General features: G+C 34.6%; 3 protein-coding genes and 2 long non-coding RNA genes across 5 annotated transcripts; 1 reads left to right on the top strand and 4 right to left on the bottom strand.

The window, feature by feature from the left end:
* Nucleotides 1-1,269: 1,269 nt before the first annotated feature.
* LOC131002578 (putative late blight resistance protein homolog R1A-10) lies at nucleotides 1,270-3,807 on the bottom strand. Its single transcript, XM_057929044.1, has one exon. It carries the CDS (start codon nucleotides 3,805-3,807, stop codon nucleotides 1,270-1,272), a length of 2,538 nt encoding a protein of 845 aa, XP_057785027.1.
* A 72-nt stretch (nucleotides 3,808-3,879) lies between these two features.
* On the bottom strand, nucleotides 3,880-5,717 carry LOC131002602 (uncharacterized). Its single transcript, XM_057929069.1, has 2 exons — nucleotides 4,483-5,717; nucleotides 3,880-4,302 (listed from the first exon to the last, which is right to left on the bottom strand). Exons 1-2 carry the CDS (start codon nucleotides 4,945-4,947, stop codon nucleotides 3,880-3,882), a joined length of 888 nt encoding a protein of 295 aa, XP_057785052.1. The 5' UTR covers nucleotides 4,948-5,717.
* Nucleotides 5,718-6,524: 807 nt separating this feature from the next.
* LOC131002577 (putative late blight resistance protein homolog R1B-16) lies at nucleotides 6,525-8,913 on the bottom strand. Its single transcript, XM_057929043.1, has 2 exons — nucleotides 8,412-8,913; nucleotides 6,525-8,347 (listed from the first exon to the last, which is right to left on the bottom strand). The coding sequence occupies exons 1-2, from the start codon at nucleotides 8,911-8,913 to the stop codon at nucleotides 6,525-6,527; spliced, it is 2,325 nt and encodes a 774-aa protein (XP_057785026.1).
* Nucleotides 8,914-13,591: 4,678 nt separating this feature from the next.
* Nucleotides 13,592-15,545, bottom strand: LOC131002574 (uncharacterized). Its single transcript, XR_009094344.1, has 5 exons — nucleotides 15,221-15,545; nucleotides 14,745-14,867; nucleotides 14,114-14,182; nucleotides 13,872-13,946; nucleotides 13,592-13,778 (listed from the first exon to the last, which is right to left on the bottom strand). It is a non-coding gene; the product is annotated as an uncharacterized LOC131002574 (long non-coding RNA).
* A 1,415-nt stretch (nucleotides 15,546-16,960) lies between these two features.
* LOC131002575 (uncharacterized) lies at nucleotides 16,961-18,662 on the top strand. Its single transcript, XR_009094345.1, has 4 exons — nucleotides 16,961-17,043; nucleotides 17,147-17,213; nucleotides 17,637-17,711; nucleotides 17,804-18,662. It is a non-coding gene; the product is annotated as an uncharacterized LOC131002575 (long non-coding RNA).
* The last annotated feature ends 1,730 nt before the right edge of the window (nucleotides 18,663-20,392 follow it).

The raw sequence follows: 20,392 nt of genomic DNA, 5'->3' as shown, positions 1-20,392 counted from the left end.
TCCCCCACTGCCCACTGGACAACAATTTTTGAATCAGCTCGTGCTGGAGGGTTATCGTCGGAGTCCTAAGTTTGTTGAAGAATTTTCTGGCGGGATACTTTTCTTGGTGGAGGATATTGCCAAGAAAAGTTTGGATGCAATAGAGGCTATTCCGGAACAAAAGAATGCTCTAGATGTGGACGGGTTGGTTGATTCCCTGGACTCAGAGGGTCTCTGCATAGGGCTGCGGAGATCGACCAGGTTTGAGTCTACCGACTACCTACTTGATCAATTTCAAACCAATCTCTTTTTACTGTGTTTTAATTTGGACTGTTTTGTTGCATGTTGGGTTCTAAATTGACTGATTAACAGGATAAGACCCAATCACCTATTCCAAAATTCCTGTGTTTATTATTTTTGGGAATTTTTACTTTTCATTATCGATAAAATACATAATTAAATATTTTTATTTGTATTACTTGAATTTCTCCAAAAAAATCTTACTCTTTCAATAAAATATAAATTAAATAAAATTAACTCAAATAATATATATTATCAAGAGCATTTATGTTATCCCAAAATTTTTAATCCATCTTAATAAACAATGTATTAATTCGTACTTCTTCCGTCTAATTGATAATGACTCATTTTATCTGAATACGAGAATAAAAAAAGGAAGTGTTTAGGGTGTAAAGTAAGTAGAGACTAATTATAAGGATAATGTGTAAAGTAAGTTTATGGTGTTAAGTGGTGATAACTTATTTAAAGTGTAAAGTAGGTTTGGCATGAGAGTTAAGGAGGATTAGAGGCCGTTATTTCTACTTTTAGATTAAGCCATTATCAATAGGACTATCGACGAAAATAAAAAGTAAAGCATTATTAATAAGATGAACAAAGTATTTTTTTTTATCTCTCTAAGCTAATTCTCAAAAGTAAACACGCTTATGTTAAACGTTTTTATTCAATTGTTTTATAACAAAGTCAATGTCATACAACAGTTAAGAAAATCATAGGAAATATGTCAACAAAATTGAGTCAAGACATGCTTTAAAAAACATAGTCAAGACGCTTTGTTTTATTTTATTCTGCTTCTTTGCCTAAGATTACCTTTCTTCCCCACACTCTCGTAAGAAGTTGATATTGGAGATGAACGAAGAATTGGCGTTGGATGACATGTTGGGAAAGATAAGTACATTGCCCTTATAAGAGATGAGAGGGAAGAAGATTGTAGAAGATTGAAGAAACATAAGCAAACACACAAAAACAAAAGAAAAATAATGGTAGTAAAACCTAGTTAGCTATTACAACTTCGAAGTTGGGGCCTGCCAAGCTCTGCACTACTTCATTCTTACGCGGAAGCCAAACTTGAACATGAAATGGAAGATCTTCCCCTTGTAATTCCACTTGTTCCTCTACGATCTCCTTTGTGCACATCACAGCAGATTCACCACAATCATCCATCCATATCTTTTGCAGCGTCGGTATGTCTCCAATTTGAGTCGGGATCTCCTTCAACTCTTCCATACCAAAAAGACGAAGCTTCTCAAGGCGTGGAAAGATGGAGTTTGATTCCGCAGTCCAATGCTCCAAACTAGGACACAAATGCAATCCCAAGTATTTGAGGGAAGGGAATTGGCCTTCAACCATTTCCCACTTGCCTGTTCCAAAGCATCCCGCCCACAACTTGAACTTCTCAAGAAGGGGCAATGCACCTATCTTTTCCAACATTTTTTCCCATTGAAAGCCACCATTCATCTGAAGAGTCAACTTCTTGAGGCATTGGGGGAATGTGAGCACATACAGAGAAGCTCTAAAATCATACCAACACGATATGTTGAGGGATTCCAATTTACACAGACGTTTGATATTGTTCAGACAATAATAATCATCTTGCTCGATTCCCCCTCTCCCAAAATATTGTATCCTCAATTTTTTGATATTGGGAATTCTTTTAACCACCTCTTCACTGCACTTGAAATTTGCTATTCTCTTAAGCACCAGTAGATTCTCCATGATGACGACATCATCACTCGAAGGCTCTGGAAGATAAAAGCTTCTTTCAGTCATTTCAATATGCCTAAGTTGTGGCATTCTCCAAATCTCACCGGGTGCAGTGAACTCCTCCTCACAAGAAACAATCAATATGTGCAGATTCCATAGGCGAGTAAACGAGGAAAAGATCGAGGACATGCTACCAACTCCAACAGCAAGGTGGCACAGGTTAACATAATGAGACGCAAGGGACTTGATCAAGCTTTCATCTTCAAAATAACTAAACTTGTATGCATGTAATGTTCTAAGCAACCCGGAATTCTTAATAAGCGGAACATTCCCATATTCACTAATAATGGAACGAGCATGTGACATAGACTGCAAGTCGCCAAGGACTTTCTTCTTTGGCGTGTTCCTGGGTATAACAACGCGGCGTTGGCCACTTATGCCTCGAGGACTAGATTGCCCTATGACATGATAGAACCCATCTTTCTTGCTCTGGTTCAAGCATAAATCCCTCAACAAATCATGAATTTTGATTACTTTTATGTTTCCTGTAGACCCCTTTTCACCAACTAGAATGAGATTTCTATCAACCAAGTGCTGTAAGAATTCTATGGCAATAGTTTCCAAACTTTTGCCATTCATGGGTTTTAAAAATCCTTCAGAAACCCATAGCTTCACGAGTGTTGAGACTTTAACAGAATAATCCTCCTCAAACACTCCCATATACAAAAAACATGGCTTTAAATAAACTGGCAAATGATTATAGCTCATTTTCAACGGTTTCATGCAATGTTTATCATTCTCTAAATTCACTTCTGAAGCTAAGTTCTTCCTAATTGATTCCCAAACTCCTAGAGCGTGTTCCCTATTTTTCAAAATACCCCCCACTACAACAATTGATAAAGGAAGTCCTCTGCAATTCTCTACTATTTTCTTTCCAATTTTCTCTACCTCATGAGGGCAACTTCCAACCCCAAACACAATTTTTGAGAAGAGTTCCCAACTTCTAACCTCATCTAAAAATTCCATTTGAAGGCTATAATTGTTGTTCAATTGGGAACTCAAGTGTGAAAGCCTAGTCGTCACTAATATCCGACTATAATTCTCATTTTCGGGAAAGAAACGTTGTATCCTATCCCATGCATCGATGCTCCACATATCACCCATCACAATTAGAAACCTTCTGCCTGACAAATACTGGTAGAGCTCTAATCCTAGCTCATCTTCACTCTTTCCACTCAGTTCCTTGCTTTTTTTAGTGGCTTGAGAAACAAGTTCATAAAGAATTTCCTTTGTGTTGTATTGTTGAGAAATTGTAGCCCAAGCACAAACATCAAAATGGTGCTCAATAATTTTCTTCGAATAAACAGTTTTGGCAAGAGTGGTCTTACCTATCCCGCCCATTCCTGTGATCGGGATTACTTGGCGTTGGCGTTGGTCCGCAACGAGCCTTCCCAAGATTCCATTCACGACACCCTCAGACCACACCACCATGCCACTACTGTTCTTCCCAATAGAAGAAGAAGCAAAGACGAAGCTATGCTGCTTATCATGGAGCACCACCTTCTCTGTATTCCTCTGCATCGCCAAACTCTTGATCTGATCCATTTCTTCTATCACATTTTGCACATTTCGAAACAAGTTCATCTCTTCATCATCATCATGATTTGATGAGACAGTTTTTGGATCCTCTGGATCGGGTTTGTCGGAAACAGGGGAGTTATGAGCTTCGAGAAACTCCTGCAAGAACGTGACATTTTCAGAGAGAGATTGAACTTCTTGTTTGTTGAGTGAAATCGGAGGGGAATGTCGGCGCTCGATGTCATCCATGATCGATATCAGTTGAAGGGAAACACAGTATAATTATGAGAATTTTGGACAAGAATTTGATAGAATCTTAATTTAGCTTCTTATACTAACATTTGGTGAGGCAGTTTTTGGAGCCTCTGGAGCTCGAAAGCAGCTGAGGAAGCGGCTGCAAATGGTTTCTCTGGATCTTCTCAGCTGAATCTTAGCCACGATATGAGATTCAATGGCATCTTCAGCTGCATAAGCTGCATCTGCAATACGCATCTCCAAGGGATCTGCTTCGTCGGAAACAGGGGAGTTATAAGCTTCTCTGGATCTGCTCAGCTGAATCTTGGCCACAATATGAGATTCGATGGCATCTTCAGCTGCATAAGCTGCATCTGCAATACGCATCTCCAATTGATCTGCTTCGTCGGAAACAGGGGAGTTATAAGCTTCTCTGGATCTGCTCAGCTGAATCTTGCCCACGATATGAGATTCGATGGTGTCTTCAGCTGCACAAGCTTCGAGAAACTCCTGCAAGAACGTGACATTTTCAGAGAGGGATTGAACTTGTTGTTTGTCGAGAGAAATCGGAGGGGAATGGTGGCGCTCGATGTCATCTACGATCGATATCAGTTGAAGGGAAACAGAGTATAATTATGAGAATTTTGGACAAGAATTTGATAGAATCATAATTTAGCTACTGATACTAACATTTGGTGAGACAGTTTTTGGAGCCTCTGGAGCTCGAAAGCAGCTGAGGAAGGGGCTGCAAATGGTTTCTCTGGATTTTCTCAGCTGAATCTTGCCCACGATTTGAGATTTGATGGCGTCTTCAGCTGCATAAGCTGCATCTGCAATGCGCATCTCCAAGGGATCTGCTTCGTCGGAAATAGGGGAGTTATAAACTTCTCTGGATCTGCTCAGCTGAATCTTGGCCACGATATGAGATTCGATGGCGTCTTCAGCTGCATAAGCTGCATCTGCAATACGCATCTCCAAGGGATCTGCTTCGTCGGAAACAGGGGAGATATAAGCTTCGAGAAACTCCTGCAAGAACGTGACATTTTCAGTTAGGGATTGAACTTGTTGTTTGTCGAGGGAAATCGGAGGGGAAGCGTGGCGCTCGAGGTCGTCTATGATATGCATTAGAGAAACCAAGGCTGCGTAGGCCGCCATGATCGATATCAGTTGAAGGGAAACAGAGTATAATTATGAGAATTTTTGACAAGAATTTGATAGAATCTTAATTTAGCTTCTTATACTGATTTTTCACTGGCTGATTTTATAATTCAAGTTTCAGTTACCATTGTCACTTTCAGTAGGTGGGTTTTACCCAGTCAGACCAGGCAGGTGGTGAATCAGTCTCATCAAGCATGCCAACTACATAAGGAAATTACTTGTTGTCTATGACTTCATCAAGGGTTAGCAGATAATGAAGTCATGAACTATGCTATTGGCTAGAGGTCATCTGCCCTGGTCATATCAAAAGACTGAATACCAACTCATTGAATCTATTTAAAACTGATGTCAATCTTTCTCGAGAATAATAAGTATTGTGGCAGAATGATATCTACAAATTTAAGTTACAGAATAAAAAATGAGGTTGCAAGGTTTTATTACGCTCAACCAGCAAATAGCAGTTCACAAATCACTCAAGCGCTATTCCAAGTACAAAATACATCCAAATGCTAAACTACAATCTAAATATATACTTCCTCCGTCCACTAATTCAAGGCCTTATTTCCCTTTTGGTCCATCCACCAACTCAAGGCCTATTCATTTTTAGTAAATTTTTATTCATATTTTAATTGGTAGATCCCAATAAACAATACATTTTTTCTCCACTCAACTAATAAACAATACACTTTGTGGGTCCCTTCATTTTGGAGGCACCGCCTCCATCGCCATCGACACTAGTCACTGCACATTATTGCCACCACAGCCACCGCCACCACCACTGCCGCGCGCACCCTCATCTCCTGCTGCTCTGTTCTCAATTTCACGAAGAGGATATCTAAATCGGTAACTTTTTTTCCTTCTATCTATAATTCGTTGATAAAGCTTTGACCCGGCTCTAACAACACGTATTCAACAAGTTAATGTAAAGTGTCAATCATTTCAATTCTTGAAAGGTGAAGTATTTGATTTTATTATTAGATCACATGGACTTGAGTACCAAAGTATTCAAATTTTAATTGCAATCTTTCCATAGAAACAACTAATGTGTGCAAGAATGTTGATTAATCCACCACATTTAGCTGTCGGAAATACATGAACAGAGCATTAATTACACTAGAAGCATGAAAAAGTATAAGAGTCATGAATTTGCTCAAACAAACATATCATCCACTAATGCTCCTTTAATGAAATAAAAATGAATTTGAAGGCTGTCCACGAAATACTCTTAGAGCATTCAAATAAAGATAGTGAGACCATGTGTGTGCATTTTCACGTGTGTGTGTTGGCCAAGAAGTAACGGGTTAATGCTCAAGGCCAAAGATCTTGGATTTGAGTCCTCTATGGTGCGGCATATAAATTTTTTTATTTAATAACGTTAGTTTAAAAAAAAAATGTGCATTTTCACCAATTTTTTCTTGGAAAAAACTAAATCTGAAAATGATGACATCATGACACCATCTATATCTATATAGATATACAGATATATTTCTACAAAGAGCAGTTTCTAAATTAATCTCTAACGACCTGAAAAGGAGCGGACGACACTGTATCTATATTGTTCAAACATCATCATATCAGGAATGCTTCACACGAACTTGAAAGCTATCATTTCCAGAATTTCGTTGCATTTTTTCTATCAGTGCTGCCGAGCTTAAAAGACTACGCATGTGCCACTTCTCGACCTCAATCAGCTTCAGTGTTGGAATGTATCCAATATTACGTGGAATCCTATATAGAACACGACACCGACGAAGTATTAGGCACTCGAGTCTCGGGAAGTGGCTACCTTCAGTTATCCAATCAACCAAACCTGATCGGTCAATTAGCAAGAGTCTCAGCTCACGAAAATTTCCCTCAATTGTCATCCAGTAACTGCCTTTGCAAGCATAGTTTCTTAGTTTAAGCACTTGAAGATTAGGTAATGAACCAATGGTGGTCATATCATTCCAAGGAAGCTTCCCACCACTCAAGATTAACCTTCTCAGTTGTAGAGGAAAGTTTAGACCTCCAGTTTCAACAAGTTGTCTCGATAAAAAACCAACACTCATCTCCAATTTCAATTTCTCAAGTTGACAAAACAAATTAAGATTGTCGAGGCAATAGCCTGCATTCGCATCAAACTTCCCCTTGGAGTAACATATTCCCAGCTTTTTAACGTTTGGAATCATTTCCACCATTCTTTTACTGCACACCAAGTCTGTTGCCAGCGAAAGTGCCTGCAAGTTATCGAGGGGATTTTGTTCCCACTCAGGGCTCGGTAAGGGTTGAAATGAGAATGCAATAAGATGTCTTAATTGTCGCAACCTCCAAATCTCCACAGGCAAACGAACCTCTGATCTATAAATAATTAAAATTTGAAGATTATGAAGCTTTAATATGGCTGAAGGAACTATATTATTGGGAATGTTGGAAGCAAGGTAAGTTAAATGAACCAGATCGAACACTTGACCTGGCTCCCAGTCCCAATAATCGCTTCTACGTAAAACATGAAGGACCCTCAATGAACTAAACTTCTCTACAATGCCCACAGACCTAAACCCTTTCTTGGGGATGCATATAATGGTGCGTATGTGTGAGCTATGCACAGAGTCTTTGAGATGTAGTAGATCATAGGAAGTAGTACTTATGCTGTGATGATCTTTTATGAGACGTGGAACAAAATGCCTTCGCAGGATAGGAGTAGGTAAATAATCAATAACAGGAAGAATTACCTTCTCTTTTGCAGCCTGCCTTATGCAAAATTCCCGCACAATATCATGAAGGCTGCAACTCTTTATTTTCCCATCAAACTTCCTGTTGGCGACCAAAACTAGACTTCTCTCGACAAGATCCTCAAAACAATCTTCTGCCTCCTCTTCTAAGCTTTTAGATCCATTTGAAAGTGTTACAAAACCTTCGGACATCCAAAGATTAACAAGCTCTGTAACACGAATCTCCTGATCTTCTGGAAAGCCAGCCATATATAAAAGACATGGCTTCAAGTGATTGGGTAAATGAGTATAACTCGAACCAATTATTGATTCAAGCTGCCCGTCATTTGCAGCAATTTGCTCCCATGAGGATCGAGTATGAACCTTAGATAGAAGTCCTGCCACCACCACAATTGAAAGGGGGAGTCCTCCACAATTTTGAACTATTTTCTTCCCTATATCTTTTAGTTCAATAGGAAAGTATGTACCGGCAAACACCTTCTGCTCTAGCGAATTCCAACTATGATGTGCATCCAACACACTCATAGTATGAATGGAACTAGAAGAGTCGACATAAGCAGCCACATCATGCAGCCTTGTGGTTACTATGATCCAACTGCCATTACCGGAGTCAGGAAACAACATCCTTACATCATCCCAAGCTTTCTTACTCCACATGTCGTCCATTACAATAAGATACCTCCGACCTAGTAGGTATTTGTAAATTAAGGTTTCCATGATTATAAACAATTTTAGCAAGTGTGGTCTTACCAATGCCTCCTGTTCCAACAATTGGGAGGACTCGTAGTCTGGATGATCTCTCTAAAAGCCGATTCTTGATCACTTCCACATCTTCTTCTAAACCAACCACACCATCATCTTTGCTGCTTGTGATTGCTGATCTTGATGATGAACTAACATCGGCAGAATCAGTTACACTGCCGACTGAGCCTTTACCCTTGATGCAATCCACCACATCTCCAACGGTTGACTCCAATCTCTCTGCTAGTTTCCTCAGCCTGTTCGCAAGTCTGACTCTATCTGAAAGGTTTTCTTCAGAGAAGAGATATTCAATAATCTCATGGGTTGAAACTGCTGCCTCTCTGATCCTTTCTTTGTTTGGATAATGTTTGAGATTCAACTGCAAGACAACAGCTTGGACGCGGATGGATAAAATTTCTTGTTTAACAGAATGAGTGATGACGCGATCATCGCCTTGCTTTAGAATTCGATCTAAGGTTTGAAGCAGAGTATCAAAAGCTTCATAAGCCATATGTCTCGATTGTGCAGAAACAATTTGTCAAACCTGTGAGTTGTGAGTTGTGAATTGTAATATTAAGTCCATAAAATTAAGGTCCTTACCCATGCCATCTACAATGTGACGAATTTCTTGTGAACGGCTTTTTTACATTTTATGGCCGGATCCTTAGGCTGCGTCGTAAAAATGATATATGGCTCTTTAAATATTCAAGAAAAAACAAAAAGAAAAAAAAAATCACCAATCTCTCTCATGAGGCCGGCAATCCTCAGCATGTGTCCAGAGACTAATTTTGAACTCGGGCCAAAATTCCAAAGGATTGCTCCACAACAAGAACTCAAGCAATTGGATCACTCAGTTTTTGCATAGATTAATTAAAATACATTTAACAGATCGCACAACTCATTTTTTAACTCGGGCCTAATTATCGTGATTCTTGTATAAAAAAAATTAAAATTAGTTAAATTTTATGCAATATTATTTTTGTTCTTCTATTCAAACCAAGTCTACGTCAGACAACAGTTAAGAAGTAGAAGAGTCATGAATTAATTCGAAGTGTAGGAAAATAAATGCAGATTAAGAGGTTGTCCACGGTGAGACCATTCCTTCCACACTCTGCCTCTTTAATAAATGCAGATTGTAGATACTTGGAAACCGCTCTATAAGTTCAAACATAATCAGAAACCATAATGCAAGTGATGAAAAGTATATCTATACTAATAGAAAAAGAGCGAATGACAATCTAAGGGACAACTTGTGGTTTGCCTATTTTACTCCTAAAATATAAAATTGTTAATATAGATTAATAATTATCACCCTCACGATTTTTAAATTAAATCCGTATATATTTATATATATCAAAATCTTTATCTTATGTACTAACTAAACTAAACTAAACTCTAAATATAAATAAAAATCAATTAAAGTTCTAATTCTTCTCCAACTCAATCCATTATCTCCGAATCAAGTTTATGATCCTCACTCTCATCCGCAAATCCTAACCCATAGTTTCTCTTACATTGATTTTCCAAAGCCAATCGTCCACCGCATTAATCTAATCAAACCGCGCTGCGCCGTCCGATACAATCTACACCAGCGCCGTGCTTTTCCGCAGAGCCTCCGGTCCGCCGTGCTTCACAGCCGCTCTTAGTCTTTTTCCGGGCGCCGCCTCCCCTCTTCGAAGGCCGTTTTGGACGAGTTTATATATGAATTGGACATGTTTATATTTATTTTGACTAGCAGGAAAAACGTGCGATGCACGTTGAACACGTTTGATTTTTACTATGTAAACAAAATTCATAGATATTTTTATATAGTTTTGAATATTTGTATTAATTCATTTTATTATAATTGTAATTGTAATTTAAAAAAGGAACCAATGCAACTATTAATGAATAAATTTAAAAGTAATAAAGTAATATTCATAATATACATCTAAATAAAAATGCAAAAAAATCTATGAAAAACATCCTAAATTATCTAAGTACGGAGCAAGACGAATTTTAAATCTTTTCTTGTTTGATTTTGACGATTGTGGATCTCTTCTTCTTATTTTTGGTTTGCAACATAATATTGTTCAGCGGCAGATCGTCGTCACTTGTAATGTCAATGTAGTCATCAAACTTTTTCTTGGTTATTCTTTTTTTTTTTTTTGCGTGGGCTGCAACTTCATCGTAGATTTTTTCTTTCTAGATGAGATTTTCTTTTTTGATTTCTCGGGTGAATATTTCTTTTCCTCCACTTTAGTTGGCTCTTCTTCAATATCTCCAACATCGATGCCTTCCATTGGTTGCGTTTTTTGGATTGCATTTGCTATGATATTGAGATTTCCTCGTTGATCGAATTTTATAGACTGAGCATCGTCATGAAGCGCATTTCTGTGTACGCTTGTGTGCTTAATCCTCTGTGGTATGTGGTGAAAATATATAATTGTTATAATTACGTAATATCTAATTTTGTAATATTAACAATTTAAATTATAGTAAGTGTTTAAGTAAGAAATCTTTACCTCTTTGATTGAAGAAAGATATTCATCCACAGAGCATCCAACATATACCTCCGCCGCTTGATCGAATAATTGTTATATTGCAATCGTCTTGTATAACATTTATTGTGATTCTGTATCTAGAATTATATAAAATGATAAAAATTATTATATTTTTGTTATTGTGTCATTAACTAATTTTCAATTGGTAGTAGTTTTAAATTTGATTTTTACCTGGGCGACGTCTCAAGAACTTCTTCATTGCATTTGTTGCATATTGCACTCTCATCAATTTTGGAGAAAGATGTGTTGCAATTTTTTACAAGAATCATACTATATTGTTGCTTTATTTTCAACTTTGTCAATAATTCCCGTAAAGCAATACGAAACACCCTAATATATGACAAAAAAATAATATATTATAGAAATAGTCGATTATGTACTTTTAAAATGCATCATTAATTTATTTAAATAGTGTACCTCTAATAATAAATATTGATTGTCTCTAAGATCTTTAAGAGTGACTTCCTTTGCTTATTTTAATTTTTGTGTCATTGCTAATTTAGCAATTGCTAATGCATCATCATCAACTTCAGAACACCTGTGTATAATATTAAATGATATATTAGAATTTTTTGTTAAAATATATAATTTATTTGTTTTTTGATACGTACAATTGCATCGGCTGAATCTCTACGCATGTTGGTGTAATTTGCAAGATGGATCTCATTGTATTTTGCAAGAGTATACCACCTAAATAATATTATATATATATATATATATATATATATATATATATATATATATATATATATATATTATTAAGTATGTAGTATTTTACAAATAAAAAAATTAAGTATTATTTTAAGAAAATATATATAATATGTTTGTTACCAAATTTTCTTTTTGCCACGTCATAGGAAATCGCAACAGTTGGCTTCCGTCCTTCATTTTTCGCCATATCTTCCCATAAAGATATTTCTACAATTCCAAATCTGCAAGAAATATTGAGTAAATTCAAATATAGTTATTTTTCTAAGGTTATGAACAAATTATAGTATATGCATGAAACATTAAATAAAAATAACATATATATGCTTGCAGTTTTGCTCGAAATACTCGTGTAGTTAAGTCTGGACGATCTTGAGTTGTTTGACATCATATAATGCTTGTTGTATTTTTTTCCACCCTGGATTGCAAGTCATTGTAATGAATAGATCTGGTTTACCAAATTTTTGTACTAATGTCAATGCATCAAGATATCTATGACGCATATCTCTTGGTCCTCCTATAAATGTTGCTGGTAGAACAATTCTTTTGCCAACTTCATTCATTCTTAATTCTCCATTAAAGATACTATCCACAATTCCTTAATACAATTATGCTCTCATACTTGATTGTTTTTGATGAAAAAAATTCAGTCTTGTGTCTCCAATTTTATATACATATCCACTATATATTGTTGTAATAATCTTCCAGCTAGTAAATGTATGGATTGTCTTGGATTTCTAATTTGTATCTTATAGAAAATATATTCTCTGCACGATACATTCTTAACGTTTTCTCTTCTAACATCTAAAAACATAAAAAAATACAATATAAAAATAAAAAAAGTTATGTTGTAGTGATTATTGAAATAAAGTAAATATAACAATATACAAAATAAATATATATGTCAACAATTGCTTAATTATATAAAAGAATCTCAAACCAATTAACAACTAAAAGATTTTCCATTCAATTTATGTTTAAAAATTTAATTAAATATATTCATTATCACCTAAACACTCTAAATACAAATCAACACTTTATTGATTCAGCTCATTCATTGGTAGGATTTATAGATTATGATTAAGTAGGGATTTCATTAAGACATGCATAATGAGAAAAGTAAATAACCTTAAGCTAAAGTGGGGCATAAATATTTGCAATTTGTAATTGTAAAATTCTGAAAATCAATTTATATTATTGTTTATGATTAGTATGCTACAGTTAATGGGTGGGAATGAAAAGAATGTTCTCTACTCATAGCGAATTATAATCTCATGATTGGAATAATTTAACTTTAGAAGAATAAAATTATCCAAAAGTTTAATACTACAATTAATCAAATTAGTAAAATCAATTATAAACATTATAAAAAAATATAAAATATGATACTTAACTAATTTAATCATCAATCAATTTATAAAAAGTTAATAGAGATACATTGTTCTTCATTGGAGATAATATCACTTGCAGTTATGGTTCTTGCTAATGAAGTAGAAGTCGAAACAGAATTTGTGTTACGAACCAAAGATGCTGGATCAATCTTTCTAATGTTTTGATGCCAACTTGTTTCGCCCATTGGAAAAAGAAGTGGATATTGCAATGGATCATAACATCCATGGATAATCTTTCAATCTTCGAAAGAATTTTGCATATGGGTTGATCTCTAAAATTTTCATGAGCATCTGTACAACTGCTTCTGACAAAACTTGATTTTGCATTATGTTAATTTTGTTCTCAACCTCACTTTGTGTGTCATAAAAGTATAGCTGAAAAAAATATTGGAGACGTATATTGTGGGATCAATCCAGGAAGATCATGATAAACCATGTCTTGTGCTCGAAAAGAATAAACTCCCCATCTTGCAGATGCCTATTCTTTGTCCAATGCAATTTTACACCGAACGAAGCAAATGAGAATATACTATTATAAGCACGAATATTCCTTCTGAAATTAATAGCTTCTTTTGACTGGGCTGTAATCAATTCATCCAACTCCGGAGGAACTTCAAAAAATGCAAGTTTAACTTTTCCATTATCACAACAAAAGGTAGGAGGTTCATATTCAAATCTTCTTGCACCACAATGAATGCAATCAGACACATTTTTCAATTCATGTAGCAATGAACCTAAATAGATAAACAATATAATTTTTAAAAAACATTAATAGTTTATCATAATGTATTAAACGTATTTTTATCTTAAAAGAATGTAATACTTACAATTCAAATCACTTGCATTTCGTTTACGTTTCTTTTGCCTTTGTAGATTTTTTCTTTGTCTATATACCTCATTAGCTGCAATATATAAATATAAATATATTAATTAAAAAATATTTTGATTTGTGCTCATGATGTGTGATATGTGGTGATTATAACATAGACAATTAATATAATATATATATATATATATATCCCTTAATATAAATACTTAGAAGCTTGTGCGCTCATGCTATAGAAAATACCTGAAGATGAGCTTGTTTTGCGCAATGTAACTTCCATGCTCATAATTAGTGTATATAAATTTTAAAATCCTGCAAATAAATATTTATTCTGTAACGCGACAATAATAAATAATAATAAACAAATAGCAACAAAAAGGTATGTTAATAATAATTATAAGTATAACTCTAATCAAATAAATATAAACATATTGATATGGCAGCAAAACAATTACTATATAATTATATTTTATCAAAGCTTAACTTTCACAATTACTACAAACCCAAAAATTTGCATAACTTATAAATCAGCCTCAATGACCAAAACAAAAATTTGAGGACATAACTGAACATTCGGAACCTCTGGATACATGTGTCCTGCAAATATAGGTATTTGGCTCAAATTCAGTATTTATTATCACTGAAGCTGCTTGATGCTTGATGACATCGTAGTTTCAACTTTCAAGTGCAAAGTCACAGAGCTACTTTTTATTTAAGATTTAATTGATCAAACTTTCAAAACTTTAAATAATTCTCATCAATCATAAAGAATAAAGAAAATCTATACTACCAAAATCAAACATGAGAAAAAAGGTGTTGAATGATATACTATAGTCATAATTCAATGTAAATAGTGTAAGTGAAGGAGAGATACATTAGTGATCCAGTTTCCTATTCCAGCTGCACACCGTATCGTCTCATCATCCGCCATCTCTAATCTAAAGCTGATCTTGGGAGGCTCATCATCATCCACTGCCGCCTTTGAACCTTTCAACACCTGCACAACAACAAATTAATTAATACTAGCAAGAACTTCATGTACTGTTTTGACTTTTGTTTTATAAAAGCTATAACATCAACTAAGCGACAACTTTAATACATCTGAACAATTCAAACCAATATTGTTATCCACAGAACAAAATATCTGAACTCAAAATTTGACATAACCAAATTTTTTTGACAGCCGCAATTGAGAAACAAAAACAGATCAACATTCACGAAATTCGAACACACACTTAAAATAAGTTTTAGTCTTATGTGTTCCTGTTAAATGAATATTTCGTTATCCATGAATAATGCCAAATACTTCTAGAGGTAGATAGATAATTATGCGAGTGAGAAGAGGAGAACCTGATCGGAGTGCAGCGGCGATGGAGGAGAACAACGAAATCGCTTACGAATGCACGGCGCTGGTGTAGACGGAGGAGAACAACGAAACCCAAGGTGTCTTCCAAGAGGTTTGAAGAATGGGTTTGAGCAGACGGGACGGCTATTGAAGAAACCCAAATACAAAGGGATTAAAAAAAAAAGGTGTCTAATAATCAATCTGTAGCAGAGTTAGAGAGAGATTGGCGAGAGGTGAAGATGCGTGGAGAAGAGAGAAAGCGAGAGGGATACCTCAAGAGAAAGAATTTTAACTAATTCAAACACTAACTGAATTTGAATTTAAAAGAATTCGTACACAATTTGGATTTTTATTTTTTGATTTCTCTAGTTATTTTATAAATATATAATATAACAGGGGTAAAATAGGCAATCCACAAGTTATCCCATAGAATGCTTAGGCTCTTTTTTTATTAGTATAGATTAGAATTATCGTTCTCATCACATACAACCGCGCCGCCGCTCTGAGCCTCTGATCCGCCGTGCTTCACCGCTGCTCTTTGTCTTTTTCCGGTCGCCGCCTCCCCCTCTTCGAAGGTTAGTTTTTATTCTCGCTTCGTCTGGTAAATGAATTGGACGTGTTTATATTTATTTTGATTAGAATTATCGTTCTCATTATGTCGTGTGTCTTCAGCATCGGGCATATATTTACTTTTTAGAATGCAGTTCTTGGAGCCCATATTGTGGCGGAGTTCTTTTCCCGTTGTTAAGATGATTAATGATGCATGGTATTCTTCGAATTAACAATGGAAATTTACTGTCATTAAAGCTGCATTTACGTCATGTTAATTGTTATCCTATTTACTTCATAAAAATCGATGAGAAGTTGAACATATACACAAATATGATTAGAGAATGGACATTTTCCTTTTCTGTTTGAGAAGGATATAAGGAGCTGGAAATCGGAACCCCACTTCATTATTACTACTCCAAGAGACTTTTCTTCTTTTTCTTTAATTTCTCCATCACTTTAATTAATTCAAAAATTACTAATTACATATACAACAATTCTATTTTTTTTTGGGGGGAATCATACAGCAATTCTATTGTGTGTTTATGTTAAAGGTGGCGCAAAACTTTTCTTCTTTCTACTCCCTTGAGGTCACAAACGATTAGCATCATTTATAATTTAATTAGTAGAATTTTAATGGTCTCAGTGATGAGTTTGGCCGGAATAATTTGCGGGCCAGTTATCATAATATATTTTTCTTTCTTAAATAAGTAAAGATAATCCATAAAATTTAAACTACAATTTTGTTATCTATAAAAGGGAGATTTAGTAGATAGGTTGTTCATCACACAGGAAGAATTCTATAGCTTATTATTGTTGTGTCCTTTATGGCTAAGGCTACCACCGCAAATCACTTGACACTTACTTTGCTCATATTCGGATTTTAATGCTTGCTATTTAATTTGTCGAAACTTCAGTTGCTTCATACCAGGCACTATGTCATGGTTCACTGCATTATTTTGGCCTTTCTTGGTTGAGAATGTGTTCTGTTGCAGGTGTAATTAAACAAGATATTCTGTTTTTTTATATATGTATGAGAATATGGTTGTGTTGTTTATCTCTTTTGCTGAAGCATCCCGCTTGGTTCTCATGAGATCGTTTGTTGCTCTATATTTGTTGTTGAATCTACCTAAGGTGTCATGTTTTGAGTTTGAATAGTCGACTTAGAACTTTTTCTTTTGGCCTTTTACTTGCTTAGGTTGGATCTAGGCAATACATCGTCTTCCCTGGACGTTTTATCTACACACAGAGGCTTAAAGGCGCAAGTGTAAACGACAAGGTAAGTCTTACCTCCTTTGGCATCTCCAATGCTTAGTCCTATAATGCAATAGCTTTAAATTATTTATTGTTGTCGCGTTACTGAATAAATAATTTATTTGCAGGATTTTGAAATTTAGATACTAATTATGAGCATGGAAGTTACATTGCGCAAAACAAGCTCATCTTTAGGTATATATATATAGGGTGCGGTTATAGTGAGAACCACAATTATTGTGAGAACATAAGAACCAATAAAATTACTGCATCTGCTATACAAATTAATGCATCCGCTATTAAATTTAATGCATCCAAAAAAAATAATTTTTTTGCTCCCTTCAGGATTCGAACCCAGCATCTGCATCCATCCACCAAGATGATGCATCCACCGTAGATCTTGATGATCGAATGGCTTAGAATGGTTCTCTGTTCTTATTTTATTAGTGGTTCTTATTTGAACCTCTCCCTATATATATATATATATATATATATATATATATATATATATATATATATATATATATTAATTGTATATTATAATCACCACATATCACACAACATGAGCACAAATCAAAATATTTTTTTAATTAATATATTTATATTTATATATTGCAGCTAATGAGGTATATAGACAAAGAAGAAATCTACAAAAGCAAAAGAAACGTAAACGAAATGCAAGTGATTTGAATTGTAAGTATTACATTCTTTTAAGACAAAAATACGTTTAATGCGTTATGATAAACTATTAATGTTTTATTTATTTATATTATTTATTCATTTAGGTTCATTGCTACATGAATTGAAAAATGTGTCTGATTGCATTCATTATGGTGCTAGAAGATTTAAATATGAACCTCCTACTTTTTGTTGTGATAATGGAAAAATTAAACTTGCATTTTCTGAAGTTCCTCCGGAGTTGCATGGATTGTTTACAGACCAGTCAAAAGAAGTTATTAATTTCAGAAGGAATATTCGTGCTTATAATAGTATATTCTCATTTACTTCGTTCGGTATAAAATTGGATAAAGAATTGGTATATGCAAGACAGGGAGTTTATTCTTTTTGAGCACAAGGCATGGTTTATCATGATACTGGATTGATCCCACAATATACGTCTCCAACGTTTTTTTAACTATACTTTTATGACACACAAAGTGAGGTTGAGAACAGAATTAACATAATGCAAAATCAAATTTCGTCAAAAGCAGTTGTAAAGATGCTCATGGGAATTTTAGAGATCAACCCGTATGCAAAATTCTTTCGAAGATTGAAAGATTATCCTTCAATGGACAATGTTCAGCTTTATATTTCCAAAGATATCAACTTAGATCAACGGGTATATAATTCTCCACATGATAATCAAGTTGCAGCTATATGGGTTGGAGGAAATAATGAAAATATCCCATTGGAGCGCGATATTGTAGTTCATGCTCATTCCGGTGATACACATAGAATAAAGCATTATTATGGATGTTATGATCCATTGCAATATCCACTCTTTTTTCCAATGGGCGAAACAGGTTGGCATCAAAACATTAAAAAAATTGATCCAACGTCTTCAGTTTGTAGCACAAATTATATTTCTACTTCTACTTTATTAGCAAGAACCATAACTGCAGACGATATTATCTCCAACGAAGAGCAAGGTATGTCTATTAACTTTTTATAAATTATTGTATGATGATAAAATTAGTTAATTAAGTAGTTATCATATTTTATATTTTTATAATGTTTATAAATTGAATTTAATAATTTGATAAATTATAGTATTAAACTTTTGTATTTAAGCGTGTGTAAAATATAAAAATATACTTTGAAGTCTTCGTGCTCTTACCACTAACTATTGGCATGGTACATGGATGACCTAAATCTATAAAGTGTTTATTTGTATTTAGAGTGTTTAGGTGATAATGAGTACATTTAATTAATTAAATTTCTAAACGCAGTTTGATTGGAAAATCTTTTGGTTGTTAATTGGTTTGAGATTCTTTTATATGATTAAGGAATTGTTAACACAATTATTTATTTTGCATATTGTTATATTTTATTTTATTTCACTAATCACTATAATATAACTTTTATTATTTTGTTGTTGTATTTTTCTATATTTATAGGTGTTAGAAGAGAAAACGTTAAGAATGTATTGTGCAGAGAATATATTTGCTATAAGATACAGATTAGAAATCCAAGACAATCCATACTTTTATTAGCTGGAAGATTATTACAGCAATATATAGTGGATATGCATATAAAATTGGACACAACAAGACTAGATTATTTTCGTCAAAACCAATTAACTATATATGAGAGCAGAATTGTATCAAGGAATTGTGGATAGTGTCTTTAATGGAGAATTAAGAGGGAATGAAGTTGGAAAAAGAATTGTTCTACCAACAACATTTATAGGAGGACCAAGAGATATGCGTCGTAGATATCTTGATGCATTGGCATTAGTACAAAAATTTGGGAAACCAGATCTATTCATTACAATGACTTGCAATCCAGAGTAGAAAGAAATCCAAGAAGCATTATATGATGGTCAAACATCTCAAGATCGTCCAGACTTAACTACAAGAGTATTTCGAGCAAAACTGCAAGACTTGAAAGATCAATTATTCAAGAGGAAAAATTTTGGACATGTAGCTGCACATGTTGATGTAGTTGAATTTCAAAAAAGAGGGTTACCACATGTCCACATGCTGATAATTTTCAAGTCGAGTTGAATACGACAAGTGAAATAGATAAGTTTGTAAGTGCCGAACTTCTCGATGAAGAAAACAATTCCGAATTGTTTGAATTGGTGAAAAAACATATGATGCACGGACCTTGTGGAGATAAAAAAATCTAAATAATCATTGTATTGTGAAAGGAAAATGCAAATGCCATTATCCACGACCATATTGTGAAAGCTCCTTTTTTTAAATTACAATTATAGTCAAATGAATTAATACAAATATTCAAAACTATATAAAAATTTCTATGAATTTTATTTACATAGTAAAAATCACACATGTTCAACGTGCATCGCACGTTCTTCCCGCTAGTACAATGAAAAGAGTAAAATTCTCTCCAAATTATGCAGCCTAGTTCATTCAACATGGTATCTAGAGCTTGCAATTAATCATCTCTCTGCAGTTTAGAAACTGCATTCAATATTGATTGATTCTCTCTTTTTTTTCTCGATCCATACCTGTTTTCTACAATGGCGCATTATCTCCCTCCAGCTTCCGCTCCTACTCCAAATTTACCAAATCTTCATCCGCTTCTTCTCCGACTGGATCGAAGCAACTATGCATTCTGGCGAATGCAAGTTCTAAGCACGATTCGTGCCCATGGCATGGAAGATCTGATTTCCGCAGCTGCTGCACCAC

Source organism: Salvia miltiorrhiza, unplaced genomic scaffold (assembly GCF_028751815.1).
Source record: "Salvia miltiorrhiza cultivar Shanhuang (shh) unplaced genomic scaffold, IMPLAD_Smil_shh fragScaff_scaffold_149, whole genome shotgun sequence".
Taxonomy (NCBI): Eukaryota; Viridiplantae; Streptophyta; class Magnoliopsida; order Lamiales; family Lamiaceae; genus Salvia; species Salvia miltiorrhiza.
Note: the sequence above shows the minus strand (reverse complement) of the source record. Positions and strands in the feature narration are given on the sequence as shown.